Source organism: Gossypium arboreum, chromosome 9 (genome assembly GCF_025698485.1).
Source record: "Gossypium arboreum isolate Shixiya-1 chromosome 9, ASM2569848v2, whole genome shotgun sequence".
Lineage (NCBI taxonomy): Eukaryota > Viridiplantae > Streptophyta > Magnoliopsida > Malvales > Malvaceae > Gossypium > Gossypium arboreum.
In genome coordinates this window covers 40,786,531-40,807,794 of record NC_069078.1, presented here as the reverse complement: position 1 = coordinate 40,807,794, position 21,264 = coordinate 40,786,531, and the positions used below count along the sequence as shown (strand labels likewise).

The following is a 21,264-nucleotide window of genomic DNA, read 5'->3' as shown; positions in this document are numbered from 1 at the left end:
TTAATGACATTACATTATCATCATAACTATACTTAAGGTTTAACCGAGAAGTTTTGCTTGTCAATTTCATCGTCGAACACTTTCGTATAGTCGTATTCACAATTCAAACATTATCCGTAATCTCATAAACACATTTTATGCAATAACAAAGCATATAACATTCATTTATAATGAAATTAACACCTACAAACTTACCTCGGTTGTAGAAATAACGAAACTAACAAATTAATCGAGCACTTTGTTCTTGTCTCGATCTAAGTCTAAGTTCCTCTTTTCTTGATCTATATGTACTAAAAATTAACTCATTTAATCACCTATTCATTCAATTTCATCCAAAAATATACATTTTGAAATTTTTGAACTTTAGCCCCTAAACTTTCACATCTATTCAATTTAGTCCCTATTTCACAAATACACGAAATTCACAAAATTCAATTTAACTCATGCTTGTCTGAATTACCATAGTGCCCTTAGCAGCCCATATTTTACATTTATTTCATATTTCAACCCCTAAACTTACAAATTTCACAATTTAATCTTATTTACGCAATCTCATCAAAAATCACTTTTCAAAACTTGTATATCTATCATTAAACCTTCATAAACTATCATTAAACATTTAAATACTTAAGCATTGAACAATGGCATCATTCAAAATCTATAACAATCTCAAAAATGAAGTATGGGCTAGCTAGATTAGGCTGCAATGAGTTCAAAAACATAGAAATCATTAAAAACTGAGCTAAAACCATACCTTAATCAACAAATGAAGCTTGGACGAATATAGCCCTAAAAATGGCTGATTTCCTTTGCTCAAAATCGATTTAGGAAGATGAAAACAAATATGATTTTGTTTGTTTATTTTAATTAACCTTTAATAATCAATTTACAATTTTAACCTTAATGAGCTTTAATAATTACAATTATACCAAGCCATTATCATCCACTAACCCTATAATGGTCTAATTACATCTTAAGGACCTTTACTTTTAATCAACCATAGCAATTAAACACCTTTAACAAATAAAATGCAATTTTTGCATTTTACGCGATTTAGTCCTTTTTTTCAAATTAAGCTATTAAACGATAAAATTAGCTCATGAAATTTTCACACATAAAAATTCACATGCTGTAATCACATAAAATAATATTAAATAATTTTACAACCTCAGATTTGTGGTTTTGAAACCACTGTTCCGATTTAGTTAAAACCAGGTTGTTACAACTCTCCCCCCTTAGGGATTTTTGTCCCTGAAAATCATACCAGCAAATAGGTTTGGATATTGTTCTCTCATAGCATCCTCGGGCTCCCACGTAGCTTCTTCAACCCCGTGTCAATGCCATAAGACTTTCACTAATGATATTTTCTTATTTCTTTATTCTATAATCTCGCTAGCTAGAATTCGGATCGGTTCTTCACTGTACGATAAATCTGGTTGAATTTCAACCTCAGTCGAGGAAATGGCATGTAAGGGATCTGATATGTATCGTTGAAGCATCGATACATGAAATATATTATGGATCTTTTCTAACTCAGGTGGCAACGACAATCCATAAGCAACTGGCCCAATGCGCTCGATAATCTAATACCGCCCAATGAATCTTGGACTTAACTTGCCTTTTCTGCCAAAACAAAGTATTTTCTTCCACGGAGATACTTTCAAAAACACTTTATCCCCAATCTGAAATTCAATATCATTTCTTTTCAAGTCTGCATATGATTTCTATCGATCCAATGCTGCTTTCAAACTTTCACGAATCACTTTCACTCTTTCTTCTGTTTCTCTAATCAGATCAACCCCGTGAATTTTATTCTTGCTTAGCTCAGTCCAATATAAAGGTGTTCAACATTTACGACTGTATAAAGCTTCGTACGAAGCCATTTTAATGCTCAATTGAAAACTGTTGTCATACGTAAATTCAATCAATGACAAATATCGTTCCCATGTACCTTCGAATTCAAGAATACAGTATCTCAACATATCCTCGAGCATCTGTATAACCCATTCGGATTGACTATCCATCTGGGGGTGAAATACTATACTAAAATGTAGCTTTGTACCCAACGCATCTTGTAGTTTCTTCCAGAACCTCAATGTGAACCTCGGATCTCTATCCGAAACAACAAAAATAGGTACTCTGTGCAGTCTCACAACCTCAGAAATGTACAACTCAGCTAACTTATCGAGCGAATAATCCGTTCGTATTGGAATGAAATGAGTTTCTTTGGTCAGTCTATCAACAACAACCCAGATTGCATCTTTCTTACTCGGAGATAGGGGCAAACCCGAAACAAAATCCATAGTCACTCTATCCTATTTCCACTCGGGAATCATAATCGGCTGTAATAAACTAGACGGTACTTGATGCTCCGCTTTAACTTGTTGACAGATTAAACATTTCGAAACGAATTCAGAGATATCACGCTTCATACCAGGCCACCAGTAAAGCTGTTTCAAATCATTATACATTTTGTACTTCCTGAACGAACAGATAAATGACTTCTATGTGTTTCGTTCAAAATCATCTGAATGAACTCTGAATTTCTCGAAACACATATTCGGTTTCTGAATCTTAAATAGTCATCACCATCAACTCGAAACTCTGAATCAGAATTCAAATCACATTGAGCTCTTTTAGCTAACAATTCATTATCGACTTTCTCAGCTTCCCAAATTTGTTGAATAAATAACGGTCTCACTTTCAACTCAGCTACAATTGAGCCATCATTAGAAATAGATAGCTGAGTATTCATTGCACGTACAGCAAATAGGGATTTTTGGCTCAAAGCATCAACAACGACATTAGCCTTTCCCGGATGGTAGTCAATCACCAACTCATAATATTCCAACAATTCCAACCATCTTCGTTGTCGCAAATTCAGATTTTTCTGTGTCATCAAACATTTTAAACTTTTGTGATCAGAATAAACATGACATTTTTCACCGAATAAATAATGGAGCCAAATCTTCAATGCAAATACGATAGCTGCTAATTCCAAATCGTGCGTCGAGTAATTCTTTTCATGTAGCTTTAATTGTCTCGAGGCATAAGCTATGACTTTGCCTTCCTGCATCAAAACACAACCCAGACCATTCAACGATGCATCACTATAAATTACGAATTCTTTACCCAATTCTGGTTGAACTAACACTGTAGCTTCGGTTAAGAAGGCTTTCAACTGATCAAAACTTTTCTGACACTTTTTTGACCACTCGAACTTAACATCTTTCTGTAGCAGTCTCGTTATCAGGGTTGCAATCATAGAGAAACCTTTAATGAATCGCCTTAATAACCAGTAAGTGCCAGAAAACTGCAAACTTCAGATACATTTTCTAGAGGCTTCCAATCCATAATCACAGAAATCTTGCTCAAATTGACTCAGATACCAGTTGCTGACACAATATGTCCTAGAAAACTAACTTCACGCAACCAAAATTCATATTTATTGAACTTTGCATAAAGCTGTTTATCACACAGAGTTTGCAATACAATTCTCAAATGCTTGGTATGCTCAGTTTCATTTCTCGAATAAATCAAAATATCATCTATAAACACAATAACAAATTGATCTAAATACGGTCTAAAAATTTAATTCATTAAATCCATAAAAACAGCAGGTGCATTCGTTAGTCCGAAAGGCATAAATAAAAACTCATAATGTCCGTACCTCATTCAAAAAACAGTTTTCGGCACATCAAAGTCTTTAACTCTCAACTGATAGTAACCTGATCTTAAATCTATCTTTGAAAACACTGTAGCCCCTTTCAACTGATCAAAAAAATCACCAATTCGTGGTAGTGGATATTTGTTCTTGATCGTCACTTTATTGAGCTGTCGATAATCGATGCACACCCTCATGGTTTCGTCTTTCTTTTTCAAAAAAAATACCGGTGCACCCCAAGGAGAATAACTCGGTCGTGCAAAACATCTATCTGTTAACTTTTGAAACTAAACTTTCAACTCTTTTAATTCAGTCGGTGCCATTTTGTACAAAAAGCTATCGATATCGAAGTTGTTCTAGGAACTAATTCAATACCAAATTCAACCTCTCTGATCAGTGGTAAACTCGGTAACTCTTCAGGAAACACATCTGGATATTTTCACACAATGGGTACTGATTCAATCTTCTTTTCAGTCACTTTCGTATCAAGTACATAAGCAAAGTAAGCTTCACAACCTTTTCTCACATATTTCTGAGGCAACATTGACGTAATCACTGATGGCAATCCATTCAAATCATCTGACCCAATTCAAATAATCTCATTATTCTGACATCTCAAATAAATCGTCTTTCTTTTGCAATTCACAATAGCATCATGCAATGTTATCCAATCCATACCTTAAATTGTATCTAATTTGTCGAATGGAAACAACATCAAATCAGCCAGAAAACATGAATCTCGAATCATCAACGAACAGTTCTTGCATACTTTATCAACCAAGACACATCTGCCTAAGGGGTTCGATACTCTAATTACAAATTTAGTAGACTCCACAGGCAAAGTCTTACTGGATACTAAATTCACACATATATACGAATAAGTTGATCCTGGATCTATCAATGAAATAACTTTAGTATCATAGAGAGTAAAAGTACCAGCTATAACATCTGGCGATAATGCTTTTTCGCAAGCGCAAATAGCATAGGCTTAGGTAGGTGCTCTAGCATTAGATCTCACAGCAGTATCTCGTGTCATACTTTTCTCGTGTTTTTGGGTGGTCTACCTCTAACTGCAATGATACTCAGCCTCGTGTTCTGAACATCCTTTTTTTCCATCAACTCTGGACAGTCTCACATACAATCCACATTTGTAACAAGCTTTATTTCTTTTGTTCTAGCATTCTCCAAAATATCGTCGTTCACAGTGCTGACATGCAGGTTTATTGTCTCTCACACTGCCAATACTAGCTACTGATATAGATTGAGCTTTAGAACCAGAGTGTTGTTTAGCACAATCCTTGTTCGAATATCCCATTGAAGTATTCGGACGATTTTACGAATTCTTGGATTTCTTTGATAAAGACTGATATGACTTATTCATCAATCTTTTTTTGGTGTCTCTAGCTTCTGAATCTGCTTTCCTCTTTTCTTTGCTGAGATCTTCAGCTTTACAAGCTCTTTCAACTAAAACAACGAATTCTTTATTTTCCAGAATTCCAACTAATAGCTTTATATTTTCATTCAACCCATCAATGAACCATTTACACATAATCTCTTCGGTAGAAACATATTTCCAAACATATTTACTCAATCGTACAAATTCTCTTTCGTACTCGGTCACAGTCATTCGGCCTTGTTTCAACTCTAGAAACTCTTTATGTTTCTGATCGAGAAATCTTTGGCTTATTTACTTTTTTTGGAACTCAATCTGAAAGAATTCCCAGGTAGCCCGTTCACTAGGAACCACCGATGTCAACATTTTCCACCAGTGATATGCATTATCTCTGAGTAAAGATATCACACACTTAATACATTCTTTCAGAGTACAGGATAATTCATCGAATACTCTGATAGTGTTCTCAAGCCAGAACTCAGCTCTTTCAACATCATCATCAACTTTAGCCTGAAATTCCTTAGCCCCATGTTTCCAAATCTTATCAATAGGTGGCTTACTCAATTGGATAAGATCTATCACTTGCGGCACAATTGGAACTTGTTGAGGAACAGGTGGGGATGAAGGTTGTTGAGCAGTCGGATTTGTTCGTAGGAATTCCATGAACCACTCAGTCATTATTTGGAAGAAGGCTTCCTTAGCCTCTCCTCCCTGACTACTAGAAATAGGCCTAGAATCGGTGGGCGCTACCTCTTGAGCAGGAGCGGGCGCATTGCTTTCCACATCATCAGCTATGGTTCGTTCAGGATCCATTTGCTATATAAAAACACATTTTAATAGTCAGGAATCATCACACTCTCGCAATTTATATATATGGCATGTATAGCTAGACTCTTACTCGCTACATTAGTCCTAGAATCGACTAAACTGTATCTCTAATACCAATAAAATGTAACACCCCTATCCCGTATCCGTTGTCGGAATAGGGTACGAGGCATTATCGAATAGTACACATTATTCATATACATTTAAGCAATCATAATCAAAGTTCATTCATCTCGACCACATTGTACCTTATAAGGTCCTACGAGACTTTAAAACATGCTTAGAAATGGCTTAGGACTAAACCGATAATATTTGCAAACTTTAGGAAACTTAGAAAATTTTCTTTGATTTCAGGGTCACACGTCCGTGTAAACAGGTCGTGTGCCTCACACGGCTACCTGACACGCTAGTGTCACAAGCCATGTGAAAACAGGACATACATACTAACTTGTACCACATAGCCAAGGACATGTCCGTGTGCCAGGCCATGGGAAAAATTAGGAAAGTTACTAACTTCGGTCACACGGCCAGCCACACGCCCATGTGCTAGCTCGTATGCCTCACACGGCCAATAGACATGCCCGTGTGTCTAGGCCATGTCAAAATTGTAGGGTATACTGGCTTTAATTCGAAGGGTACCTTAGGAGACACACAGTTGTGTAACATGACCGTGTGTCACACACGGCCGAGACACATGCCCGTGTCTCTACCCGTGTGGACAAAAATAGGCCATTTGCAAAGCCAATTTGCCACCCTACTCTCATACACAAATAACAACCAATTTAGCACCATTTCCATACACTTATAGGCAACCCAAAATATACCAAATTCACACACATAATATACCATCTATCATTAACCATTTGAACTACTCAATTCCATATTCAAAATATACCAAATCATTGTGTCAAAATCATCACAACTTGGATATACTCCATATTCACTAATTCATCATAATATCATCTATTTCATATCACAAAACCCATAATATCATCATCTCAAACCAAACCAATTCATAAAGCATTATATATATCACATATAATACTTACCAAACACATAATTCAAGCTAACTTAGATGGCTATACATATCACATTTACAAGCCAAATCTCATGGCTAATATCAAGTCTCCAAAAATATCACAAAGATAGCCTATACATTCCATATACCATATATACAAGTTTTAAAAGTACCAACAAAATGATCGATAGTGTGATGACGTTTCCTAATGAACCCCAAATCTGAGCTAGCTTTGATTATCTATAAAACATGGACAAATAACATACAGTAAGCTTCATAGCTTAGTAAGTTCGTAAGTAAATAACTCAATTCATAAAATAATATACATATAGCTCAACTATTTGCACATTACCAAATCAACATTACGTTAATACAAACCTTATTCATGTCTCAAACATGATTAAATACAATTTCATTAAAACTTTCTCAATGTAATACTTGAATAGGTTCCGTATGTACCCATATCACCTCGTACAAACCTCTTTCTCAACCACGGCATTCATTTATCCTCTAAACCATTAGGGATAGAAGTCGGATACTCAAAAATCACAATCGATAAGTACCTATACCATGGCCCGTAGCCAAATCAAGGTAACTTATCCTGGAATACCTATACCATGGCCCATAGTCAAATCAAGGTAACTCTTCTCAAAATACCTATATCATGGCTCGTAGCCAAATCAAGGTATTATTAACACCCAAAGTGCCGATATCATGGCCCGAAGCCAATGCATTAACTTAATGACATTATATTATCATCATAACTGTACTTAAGATTTCACTGGGAAGTTTCGCTTGTCAATTTCATCGTCGAACACTTTTGTATAGTCATATTCACAATTCAAACATTATTCACAATATCATAAACACAGTTTATGCAATATCAAAGCATATAACATTCATTTATAATGAAATTAACACCTACGAACTTACTTCGGTTGTAAAAACAACGAAACTAGCCGATTAATCGAGTACTTTGTTCTTGCCTCAATCTAAGTCTGAGTTCCTCTTTTCTTGATCTATATGTATTCAAAATTAACTCATTTAATCACCTATTCATTCAATTTCATCCAAAAATATACATTTGGACATTTTTTCACTTTAGCCCCTAAACTTTCACATCTATTCAATTTAGTCCCTATTTCACAAATACACAAAATTCAATTTAACTCATGCTTGGCCGAAATACCATAGTGCCCCTTGCAGCCCATATTTCACATTTATTTCACATTTCAATCCCTAAATTTACAAATTTCATAATTTAATCCTTTTTAGGCAATTTCATCAAAAATCACTTTTCAAAACTTGCATATCTATCATTAAACCTTCATAAACTATCATTAAACATTTAAATACTCAAGCATTCAACAATGGCATCATTCAAAATCTATAAAAATCTCAAAAAATGAAGGTACGAGCTAGCTAGATTAGGTTGCAACGAGATCAAAAACGTAAAAATCATTAAAAACCGAGCTAAAATCGTACCTTAATCAACAAATGAAGCTTGGCCGAATATAGCCGTAAAAATGTCTGATTTCCTTTGCTCAAAATCGGTTTAGGAAGATGAAAACAAATTATGATTTTGTTTGTTTATTTTAATTAACTTTTAATAACCAATTTACAAATTTAATCTTAATGAGCTCTAATAATTACAATTATACCAAGCCATCATCATCCACTAACCCTATAATGGTCTAATTACATCTTAAGGACCTTTACTTTAATCAACCATAGTAATTAAACACCTTTAACAAATAAAATGCAATTTTGCATTTTACGTGATTTAGACATTTTTCTCAAATTGAGCTATTAAATGATAAAATTAGCTCATGAAATTTTCACACATACAAATTCACATGCTATAATCACATAAAATAATATTAAAATAATTTTACTACCTCGGACTTATAGTTCTGAAACCACTGTTCTGATTTAGGTAAAACCGGGTTGTTACAGTTAGATATAGGTTGGTTTAGAAAAAAGTGTAGAAAAAGCAAATAGGGCTTGGGGATCATGATCTCAGTGGATTAGTTAGTTATTCAGTTTAGTACTTATAATAAATGATATTGCTTGGAATTATTGATAGAGTTAATTGTAAATTCAAAAATTAATAAAGAAAGAATTTGGTTTTGAAAATTTATATAACTGTTTGGCATTGAAAAAAAAGAGATGAAGTTTAGCTTTGAGAGAATAATAGAACTGTTTCATTTAAAACTCAATTTCTAAAAGTCAAAAGCACCATTTTCTTACCATTTTTTTTGTTTGATTTGTCAAACCATGATTTTAATGTTAGCTTTACATTGTTTTTGTAATTGAAAACAATTTTTGACCTCGAAAGTAAACTAAGCATATATTGTCTGTTTGTTTTTGAGATGTTTCATTATCTACCTCTCATTTGTTTTTGCAGATGTTTTTAATATTTGGGGATTTGTATTTTATTTAGTTTCCTTATAGATTAAACTTTAAAAAAAAGGAAGTAATGTTTATGTGTGATATATATAGGAATTACTTAAAGAAAATAATTTGTTTTTAAATAAAACATAATTACATTATTTAAAAGATAATGTCATCATACTAAAAATAATGTCATCATACTAAACTTATTAGTATTTTGAGATTATTAAGATTATTTGTTTACATATAATAATATATAACTTAATTTATCATGTTTAATCTAATTGTATAATAATTTAATTGTAGGTTTTGGTTATATTTTTCAATTATTCAGGGGTTCATCTATATTTCGGGGACTTGAAGTTAGGGGAAGAACCACGCTCATCGAGCAGGAGAGCAGTCGAGTTTGGTACCATTGTGTTGCTTCCACTCCTTTTATTATTGTGCCTATTATCATCATTGCTAATGCGGTGGTAGCAATCCGCAATTTGGGACTGTCTCCTTACTGTATGTTTTTCAAATTGTATCATATCATATATGATATTTGAAATCTTCATATCTAAATATGTAATAACTGAAATAAATAAATGTTAAAATAACCTCATTTAACTTTGCCAAATTTTCTGCAATGAAGGGTAAATTCTTTTTAAGGGCATAATTAAATTATATATATTTACGATAATAAAAATATAATTTCATTATTCATATATTTATAACTTTTAAAAATTAAATTAAATTTTTATTATTTTAAGAGTTAAAATGTAATTTTATCATTATTAATTTAAACTTTTATAAATTAAAAAAATAAAATAAAAATTTTCCATCTGAAAGAAAGTCGACTCAATACCATGTAACTTCCATTGTTATGTTTCAAAGCAAACTAGAAACCTTGCTTCCCCCCTTACCCTGCCTCTACCTATCTTCCATTGTTATGTTAAGTAATACTTTTGTTTAGCATTATGTTAAATAACATCCATGCAATATATAAACAAATATAATTACTAAACATCTTAATAAATCTAATCCATTAACATTATTTACTTTTAAATAATCTTAATAATCTTATTATTATTATTGAATAAGGTTAAAAGTATTTTAACCTTATGCGCATAATTAGGATTATTTACTTTTAAATAAAAGTACTTATGAATTCATCTTTCCCAGTACATTATAAAAGTTTCATATAATATATGTATATTTCTATAACACTGGAAATTATGTAATTTGAGTGTGGATGTATTTCAAGATTAGATGTTTATTATTAATTTTTTTTTTAATGTTCAAGACATTATTATTTGCTAAACAAAGAGTCGATTTTGTTGAATGAAATTTGATAAATATGTATTGTTCATTTTTCTTTGATAGTGTGTTATTGCTTCCTCTTCTTCTTTGGTTTACTTGATTGCTTCTTCCACCCACAGTTGAGCTTCTTGTATTCAATGACCACTGTAAGTTCTTTACAAATTAAATTCTTTGATTTTGTTTTACTGTTATTGAAATTAATATTGAAGAAATGTGACCCTTTTACTATAATTTGAAGATATGTAACACTTTAATATCTTGCAGTAATGGCTCGTCAGCCTTTAATTGTACAAAGTGAGAGGCGTAAAAGAATTGGTCTTGCTATTACAATATGGTTGCAAATGTGTACAGTTGCGAGTTGGTTCTTAGTTGCATTGGGTGCCATCCATAGCCTAGATACTTATAGACCAAGGATTAGATCCTATGTTTTAGATTTTTATGCAAAATGAGATTATGTGAAAAAACTTGTATATGGTAGTGACGAGACCTGTATTGAACAAGTTAGGATGAATAGAATTACCTTTTTTAAATTATGTGAGATGTTACAAACTTTAGGGGGATTGAAGTCGTCAAGGAACATGCTTATTGATGAGCAAGTGACAATGTTTTTACATATCATTTCTCATCACCTTAAAAATAGAGTTATCAAGCGTCACTTTAATAGGTCTGGGGAAACTGTTAGCAGATCATTTCACAATGTTTTAAATGCTATCATACGCTTACAAGATGTGTTATTTAAAAAGGCAGAGCCAATTATAGCTAATTCTACAGACCCAATGTGGAAATGGTTTAAGGTATTGGAGTTAGTTCTATATATAGCTCGTACATAATTTAGTCCATTTACATTTAAATATAGTATCCTAACTCAAGGTTTTATATATGTGATGTAGAATTGCTTAGGTGCTTTAGATGGAACCCATATCAAGATTAGGGTTCCAACAGTTGATAAATCTAGATATCGAACGCGAAAAGGTGACATAGCAACAAATATGTTAGGTGTTTGTACACCTGATATACATTTTGTTTATATTCTTCCTAGTTGGGAAGGTTTTTTTGCTGATGGACGAGTTCTTCGAGATGCCATTAGTAGGAAACATGGATTAAAAGTTCCTCATGATAAAGTGCAAAATTAGAGGAATTTGAATTAATTTTTAAGATCATACTTTTTTAGGAAATTAACCATGACAAATAGTTTCTTTTTATAGGTTATTATTATCTAGTTGATACTGGATACACAAATTGTGAGGGATTTCTTGTGCCTTTTAGAGGACCAAGATATCATTTGAATGAGTGGCGTCAAGGTTACCAGCCAAGTACTCTGGAAGAATTTTTCAATATGAAACATGCTTCAGCGCGTAATGTTATTGAAAGATGTTTTGGGTTATTAAAACTTAGATGGGGAATACTTAGGAGTCCATAATTCTATCTTGTAAGGGTGCATAATAGAATCATTATTGCATGTTGTTTGCTCCATAATTTTATTCGAATCTATATGAGTCTTGATCTTATTGAAGTGGAGTTGGGAAAAGGATTACCTAGTAATGTGTTAGATGATGATGAACCGAATATCGTAAATATTCATCCATCGGATGCAAGGGCTACTTGGAGGATGGACCTAGCCAACCAAATGTTTGATGAATGGCAAACATCTAGAAATTAGTTAGGTTTAGGGTAAAAATAGTAAACGTTAAATTGTTTCTGTTATTTCATATATCTAGTTCATGAAACTTTGGTGGTGTTTGAATTATTTTTTTGTATTGTACTAGACTTGTTGAATGATAATTTATTTTCTTTTGATTCATCATGTGTTATAATTTTATAAAGTGTTGATCTTTTGATGCATAATATTGAACTTAATTTTAATTTGCATTTTTTTCTTAAGGTAGTTATGTCAGGTTTTTCACAATCAAGTGTTTCTTCCTAAAATTCTTGAGGAACCAAAAGGAAATGGGTTCTAGAAGAAGATGCTGTGTTGGTTGCTTGTATGGTCGACCTGCACAATGTTGGAACCTTTAATGCAGATACGGGATTCAAAGCTGGTTATTTAAATGAGTTGGAAAAAATGTTAGAAAAAGTTTTACCCCATGCCATGTTGAAGGCTAAACCTAATCTTGAATCGAGGATTAGGACATTGAAAAGGTATTGGTCAATCGTTTATGACATGCTTAGTGAAAAAAACAATAACGGCTTTGGTTGGGATGAGCATAGGTAGCTTGTTGTTGTTGAAGATGCGGTGTGGAACTCATATATAAATGTAAGAATTATTTCAATTCTTTATTATCTTATTTTGACCAAACTTATATCTAATATGAATTCCTCATTTTTATAGAGTCATAAAGAAGCTGCTCAATTCAAACATCAGAGTTTCCCTTATTATGACCAACTTACTGCCATCTACGCAAAAGATCGAGCCACTAGAAAAGATGCTCAAACAGCCGCTGATATTATTGAAGAAATAGATGTTGAGGATGTGGCTACTACAAATACTCATGAAGAAAGAAACGATTTCCATTGATGCGAAAATGATGTCTCTTTGGATGACATGGATCTTTCAGCTACACAACCGCAACTAGCTAAAAACCAAGGTGATTCCACATTTTCAAAGAAGATAAAAAGGATTTCTGATGCAAGTGATTATTCTACTTCATTTAATGATGCTGCCACTTTATTGGCGGAAAATATATAGACCGTTGGCCTTGAAATCTGTAAGTATATTGCCTTTGAAGTGCTAATTCAACAAAAGTCAGAAATGACCATTCAAAAAAAGTGCACTGAAATTATATCCAACATTACGTGAAGTAGAAGGTTTAACTGAGGATGAGCATTATCGAGCATTGAACAAAATTCCAGATCATCCAACACAAATGCTCATTTTCTTTAGTTTACCTTCTACTGTGCGATTGGAATAGGTCAGAAGATTTCTTGCTGTCCATTAAAAATCATGGTTGTATTGATGATATTTTGGTAACTTTTTGTGTTTGTAATATTTGGATGGTATAATGACATGATAGGATGTCATTACAATGTTGCAACTTTTGATGTTATAAAATTTTAAAACATATGGATTATGACATATAAACTAATGAAATCATGTAACTTTTTGTTAATATATGAATATTATGCTTGGATGTGAAATATAATTCTCAAGTTATTTATTACTTCAATATTTTATTTTTATTGTAGAATAATTAAATTATTTATTTCACTAATGATGTTTTAGCACATTAAATATGTATTGCGTTTAAAAATAATAAAGTAGATTATATATATTTTTATAGTATTATATATTTTAATTTTTTAATTCATATAATAATTATATTAAGAATGTTATTAATTTATATTTTTATTAAATTATATTTAATAATAATTATGTTAAAATATGGTTAAATTATTTATTATTTTATTAAATTATTTTCAATAATAATCTTATTAAAATTAATAATAATAACAATAATCATCTGCCTAAAAAAATTCCGCTAAGGGTATTATGGTCATTTTAGTTTTTTTCCTTATGCTATTACAACATCATACCATTCAACCAAACACAAGAATACTATTACAGCTCTATTTCATTCCATTCAACTAAACAGTTGAATTACTGATTACAACTCTATTTTATTACAGTTCTATTCAATTACAATTCTATTCTATTATAGTGAATCAAACGTATCCTGAATATCAATCAAAATATGAAGAGGATAAATATGGACTTTCGTCATTGTAGAAAAAAACAGACCAGAAAAGGAAGTAAAGTTTCTTTTACCAAACACAAGTGAAATGATCAGATATTGTCACTGTTATAAGAGTTTAGAGTGGTGGTCTAACTGAAAATTATAGTTGAACCCATTAATTCATTAATTTTCGGTTTAATGTGTTGTACCATCAATTTAATATTAATCAGATAAAAATAAATAAATTTATAAAAATAACAAAAATACAAAAAAATCATAATTAACTGAATTGATTAAATTGTTATTATCAATTTTATCGATTTACAATAATTCATATCAGTCCAACTCATTGAGTCATCAATTTTAATAACATCTAACTTTAGATCATTTTATTTGATTAAATGAATCAAAAGAAAAAGAAAACCACAAAATATTTTTTCCCCTTTGTATTACAAATATTGAAACCATTAAATATGCCCCACTCGCTTTTAAAGTCATTGTTTTTCAAATCCAAAAAAGACAAATAAACAATCCGGTTACTCCATCGATCACGCGCTGCTCTGCATCTATTTGAAATGGAACTCTTCTCCAAGCTCTCTTTTATTTTTATTTATTTATAGGTATATCATATTAGTTACTCAATTATAGTTTTGTTTGTTTTGTGGTCATTTAATCATAAAAATTATTTAACTATTTAATTTTATTTTTTATCACTCAAATTATCTTTTATTTTTAAAGTTTCATTTTTTAACAATTGACTGGTGATTAAAGAAAAAATAAATAATTAAAAGTTATTTTATAGCTTTTATAATTGGGCAAAAAAATTGTAGTTTCCTTTGTTTATTTAATTTTGAAAAATGGAACAATTTATAATGGAGTTGCTATTTCTATAATGGGCTCAATCAACATCCCACGAGCTTCAAATCTGCAAAAATTTTCAACTCCTCCCATTTCATTCACTATCTCTTTTATCTCTGCAAACTTCCACTCTTCAATTATTTCTCTTTGCATTCCATTTGTTTCAGTGGATCCATTCCTTTCTTCTTTGCCTCATGGCTCTTGAAACATGGCTCATAAAACTCAAAAAAACCATATCCAACACCCTTGATACTGCAAGATCTTCAAATCATAAAGCCAACGTTGGGGTTTTATCCTTTGAAATCGCTGGACTTATGTCAAAGCTTCTACAGCTCTGGAATTGTCTTTCAGATACGACTATAATTCGTCTTCGTGATGAATCTTTATCTCTCGAAGGAGTCCACAAGATTGTTTCTAACGATGAGTCTTTCCTGTTAGGGTTGGCGTGTGCTGAAATGGCTGAAATTATAAGGGTAGTAGCAAAATCCATTTCCAGGATAAGCAAAAGGTGCCAAGACTCGGATCTTCAAGGTTTCGATGGGTGGTTCGATGAGTTCGCTAACTCGGGTCATGATAGATATGGCTGGGTTCTGAGTTCTAAAGATATGGAAGCTAAAAGAAAGAAGATGGACAAGTACGTCACCATTACGGCAACTTTGTATAAAGAAATGGAGGAGTTATCTACAATTGAGAACTGCTTGAGAAAGTGTAAAGAATATAAACCATCTTCAATCAAAGAACAAAAGATTGTTGATCTGCAAACAAAGCTTTTTTGGCAAAGACAAGAAGTTAAGTATTTGAAAGAGAGATGTTTATGGAACAAAAGCTTTGACATGGTTGTTTCCATACTTGTGAGATCGATTTTCACTATTTTAGCAAGGTTGAAGCTTGTTTTTTTCGGGTTTGAGTTTGGGTATCCTTCTTGTTTACCACGAAGTCTCTCAGCTTCTGCGACTGTCCATCCAACTCAAAACCCCGACACTTTTCACTTTGTATCAGGTCCATTGAAGACTTCTTCGAAGCCGGTAAGTTTTTTCGAGTCGAACTCGAAGCTTTTAAAGCCTCCATCAAGTACGTTAGGGGCGGCGGCTTTAGCTCTACACTATGCGAATTTGATTATCATTATGGAGAAGATGATCAAGTCACCACAATTAGTAGGCATTGATGCAAGAGACGATCTTTATTCCATGCTTCCTAGCAGTATTAGTTCGTGTTTAAGGGGTAGATTAAAAGGAATAGGGTTGTCATCAGCGAGTGATCCAGTCCTTGCTGGAGAATGGAGAACAGCTGTGAGAAGCATATTGGGTTGGTTATCGCCATTGGCACACAACACGATCAAATGGCAAAGTGAAAGGAGCTTTGAGCACCAGAATTTGTTGCCCAAAACAAATGTTATTCTTCTTTTCCGAACTCTTTTCTTTGCGAATAAAGAAAAGACCGAAGCAGCTATCACCGAGCTGCTTGTGGGGTTGAATTATATTTGGAGATTCGAAAGGGAAATGACTGCAAAAGCCTTTTTCCACTGCACGAACTTTAATGACATTTAATTTTGTTTTCTGCAACTTCTATACTACTATCATGTTTTTTTGTTTAGATTGAACTGAGTTTCAGATCTTTAAAGGTTTTGTCTTCAATTCTAATCCCTTATTTGTATATGGTATAGCATAGATGTATGTAAACGATATGAACCGAGTAGAATCTCAAATATTGGATGGACTTGAAATTTCATGCATATTCATGGCAATAAGGTGAAGCATTTGTATTGGGAATCCAAATTGATTTTCGCTTTCTTTACTCTAAAAATTGATATATTAGTCCTCAATATTAGATCAAAAAATAAAATGTTCATTTCTTTTAAAAATTTCATTCCTTTGTAGTTTTAAAAGATAGTGTAATTAACAGAATAATTAGACAGTGATATATAGTATGTCACAGTATACCATATTTTGATGTACAAAGACCAATTTTCTAATATAAAAATAAATAAAATTTTTAATAGGAGGATCAATTTACTCTTTATCTAACATATAATGACTAAATTTTTTTTAGCATAAAACCAAAATACAATCCCAACTTCTAATATAGCATAATACATTATACTTTTACCATTATTATATATAATCATGTGAAAATATCCTTTTATTGTGTTACTTTGATTTTTTGGGTTATTAGAATCACACCAGTGGATCCAGATTCATTAGCTCATAATTTAAAGGTTTGATTACTTGATTTTATGAAATGGTTTTTAAAATAGTTGTTCGCCGATAGGAGCGGCCGAGCAGGCTAGCTGTCCGTAGTTCAATTTTTCCAATTGAGGTTCATGGACCCCGCTTAGTAAAATACATACATATATTTTTAAATATATATATATGTCATGGAATATCTGCTTGTTGTGATTTATTAAGTGAGAGGATGATATAAACGTTAGTAAAACCAATTAAAATCTTAATGTACAGCAATATAAATTTCTTGGTTCTGTGTAGGAGTACAAGCTAAATTGTCTTTTAAGGCAGAAGGGGAAGGAATAAGTTAACAACATCAAGCTTAGCATAGTAGATAAAAGTGGTAAAAGAATGGCAGAGGTATTTATACTAAAAGTTGAATTATATTTTAATTTTTATATTAAAAAATGAGTAAATCAATCCTTATACGTTACATTAAAAAGAAAACTAGTCTTTTTATTAAATTTTTTTATCTATTTTTACAATTAAAACCGGCTCCCTATACATTAACAAGAAGTACACGTTGCATGTCATATGTGACTATTTAGTTATTCTGTTAGTTATGTCGTTTTAATAGTATAAAATGATAAATTTTTTAAAAATGATCAAAGTATTTTTATTTAACGATAAAAATTAATTTATCTATTTATTAAGTAAAATAAATAAAATATAATTTAATTCTTAATACAAAACTTTCACAATAATTTTACTACCATAAACTTGTATATAGAGGTAATGGGAGAGCAATGTCATCGATCAAGGAAGCATAAAGATGCTAATAGAATTTATTAATATAAAATACTATTCATTTATATAAATAATCTACACGTAATTGATGTATATTAATTAAATTTGTTTAATATATGCTTTGAAAGTAAAATATGCTATGCATAATCGATTACCAAGATATTAATTAGAAAAAGTTATCAGTATGTGATATTTTGGGCGGTATATGATTGGTACCAATTGTTAGAAATCGACTCAATTAAGTAACGAACAAGAAAATAGTGGAATAAATTGATAAATTGAACACACAAATTTAACTTGGAAAAACCCCTCCAATGAGGAAAAAAACCACATGCAAAGATAATTTTACTATAATGGCAAAAGAACGAAGAGTACAAAAGATGGAGATTAAGACTAAATCCCGAAAACCCGAAAACCCGAAAACAAAGAACCCTCAAAACGTAAACACAAAATTCTCTAAATGTGTTATGAGTTCTAATCTCTAATGGGTGTATTTTTTAAGGTTGTAAAAGAGCCTATTTATAGGCTAAATTTATAGGTCAAATAATAAAAAAATAGTCTAAACTAATCAGTGTTTGATTGAAACAAGTAAACAGAATTTAACTGAAAGATTATTTTTCAAATTTGACTCAAAATAGGAGTCATATTTAACAAATCTCCATCTTGACTCATATTTCCACAACGCCATCTTTGCCAAAGCCCGCCACGAGCCTATCTTGAACTATGCAGGGAATTAACTGAGTCGAATTTGTGCTTAGAAACTGAAAGACTTCTAGCCTTCGACTTGTACACTATCAAATCAAAACTAAACCGGGTATGATTTTCACGAACACAGTGCCCTAACCTTTCAAAACCTGCATCCAAAAGAGAACCTCTCTTCAACGAAACAGTCATACCTTTTTCCCTCTTATGACTAAGTTGCCTCCGCTCCAAATGAGTTGACTTCAACTCCGTAACGAACGAGGGACGTCCGATTTCACCGGTCACTGTAGAACTTTCCAGAATATAAAGACTGCCGGTTCTTTTACTTTTTAACAAAATGAGAGCTCCACGAGATACTTTAATGCCGTTCGACTCGATGTTGATTCTGCATTCAAGTCTAAAATACTCAAGGAAATGAGATTCTTTTGTAAATCAGGTACATACCTGACATTTGAGAGTGTCCTAATCGTCCCATCATGCATCTTAATTTTAACAGTACCAATATCAATTACCTTACTAGATGAATAGTTTTCCATGCGCACAACTCCACCTTCAACCGAACTGTATGTGGAGAACCATTCTCTATTGAGACACATGTGAAAAGAACATCCTGAATCTAGGATTTACTCGGATGTGAACTTGGAGTTATCGCTTGTTGACACTAACAAGAAATCATCACCATTTTCATCGGCCAAATTAGCACCAGCTACATCTTCCTTGTTACTCTCAGCAGCTCTTTTATTTCATAGTTTATAACAATCTGCTTTGACGTGCCCTAATTTTTTACAATAGCGACACCTTTTGTCTCTTTTCTTTGATGCTACCAAAACAGAAGCTTGCCTATCTGTCTTGCTATCCAACTGAAGCTCATTGTCGAGTTTGACTCTACTCAACAAACGACCCTTCACATCTTCAAACGAGAGTTTGTCTCTTCCATAAATTAAGGTCTCCCTGAAATACTTGTATGAAGGAGGTAAAGAGCACAATAATAGCATAGCTTGATCTTCATCATCAATATGAACCTCAACATTCTTTAAATTATTTAAAAGAGTAATGAATTGACTGATGTGATCTCTAAGAAGCTTACCTTCGTTCATGCGAAACGTAAATAATGTTGTTTCAACACTAAATGTTTAGCCAGAGACTTAGTCGCACAAAGAGTTTCTAACCTTTTCCACAAGGCAGATGAGGTCTTCTCCATCAATACCTCCTGCAATACCGTATTCGCGAGGCATAGTTGGATTGCAGACAAAGCCTTTTCATCAAGCTCTTCCCATTCTGTTTTATTTAGATTCTCTGGTTTTTTCCCGGTAACAACCTTTTTCAAACCGGATTAAACTAGAATTGCCATCATCCGAACTTGCCACAGATTGAAATTTGTCTCACCATTGAACTTCTCAATTTCAAACCTTGTTGTTGCCATCTCTGAATGAGCTGATCTATGAAAATTGAACTAACTCTAATACTACTTGTTAGGAATCGACCCAATTAAGCAACGAACAAGAAAATAACGGAATAAATTGAGAAATTGAACACACAAATTTAACATGGAAAAACCCCTCCAATGAGGATAAAAAACAACGGGTAAAGATAATTTTACTATAATGGCAAAAGAATGAAGAGTACAAAAGATTAAGATTAAGATTAAACCCCGAAAACCCGAAAACAAAGAACCCTCAAAACGTAAACAGAAAATTCTCTAAATGTGTTATGAGTTCTAATCTCTAATGGGTGTATTTTTCTAAGGTTGTAAAAGAGACTATTTATAGGCTAAATTCATAGGTCAAATAATAATAAAATAATCTAAACTAATCAATATTTGATTGAAACAAGTAAACAGAATTTAACTGAAAGATTATTTTTCAAATTTGACTCAAAATAGGAGTCATATTTAACACCAACCATAACTGATCCAAAACTTTGTTGTTCTTATATCCAAAGGGGATTGTGCGACATTACATGATCAAGAAGCTACTCAGATAGGTTATTATTAATGAAAATCATGAAAGAGGAACTAAAAAGTACAAGAGAGAATTGCAAGTACAATAAAAACTAGAAAAATAAAAAAATAAAAAAATAAAAAATAGAAATGTAAAATAGACAACACAATCAATTAATTCCGTAGTTAGAATCCAATGCTACATTTAAAGACTTTTTTAGAGAAAAATCTATTAAAAAGATAATTTAAGCTTAACTCACACTTCTTATAGCCTCACTCCTGTGCAATTATAAACATTCAACTCTCTCACCAAAATTTTTCCAGTGAAATATTTGTCCAGTCCAAACTGATAGAACATTTTGTTTACAATATAAAGTCACTCATAAATGTGCTGGGCAATAAATTGACTGAGTTCTCTATTTGCACACACAAAAGATAAAAACAAGTCTATTTTATATAGATGTTTTGTAGGCTTCTTAATCAAGTTACTGTGATTGATATTAACCTCCAATCAGTCTTCTTATTAAGG

The 21,264-nt window shown here is 32.2% G+C and overlaps 1 protein-coding gene across 1 annotated transcript; it reads left to right on the top strand.

Moving 5' to 3' along the window:
• The first annotated feature begins 15,144 nt into the window (after nt 1–15,144).
• Nucleotides 15,145–16,900, top strand: LOC108452293 (protein PSK SIMULATOR 3-like). The gene has a single exon (XM_017750070.2). It carries the CDS (start codon nt 15,320–15,322, stop codon nt 16,670–16,672), a length of 1,353 nt encoding a protein of 450 aa, XP_017605559.1. The 5' UTR covers nt 15,145–15,319; the 3' UTR covers nt 16,673–16,900.
• The last annotated feature ends 4,364 nt before the right edge of the window (nt 16,901–21,264 follow it).

What these genes read in the sequence shown, in the direction of transcription:
- LOC108452293 (XM_017750070.2), top strand. Translation starts at nt 15,320, where the DNA reads ATGGCTCTTGAAACATGGCTCATAAAACTCAAAAAAACCATATCCAAC.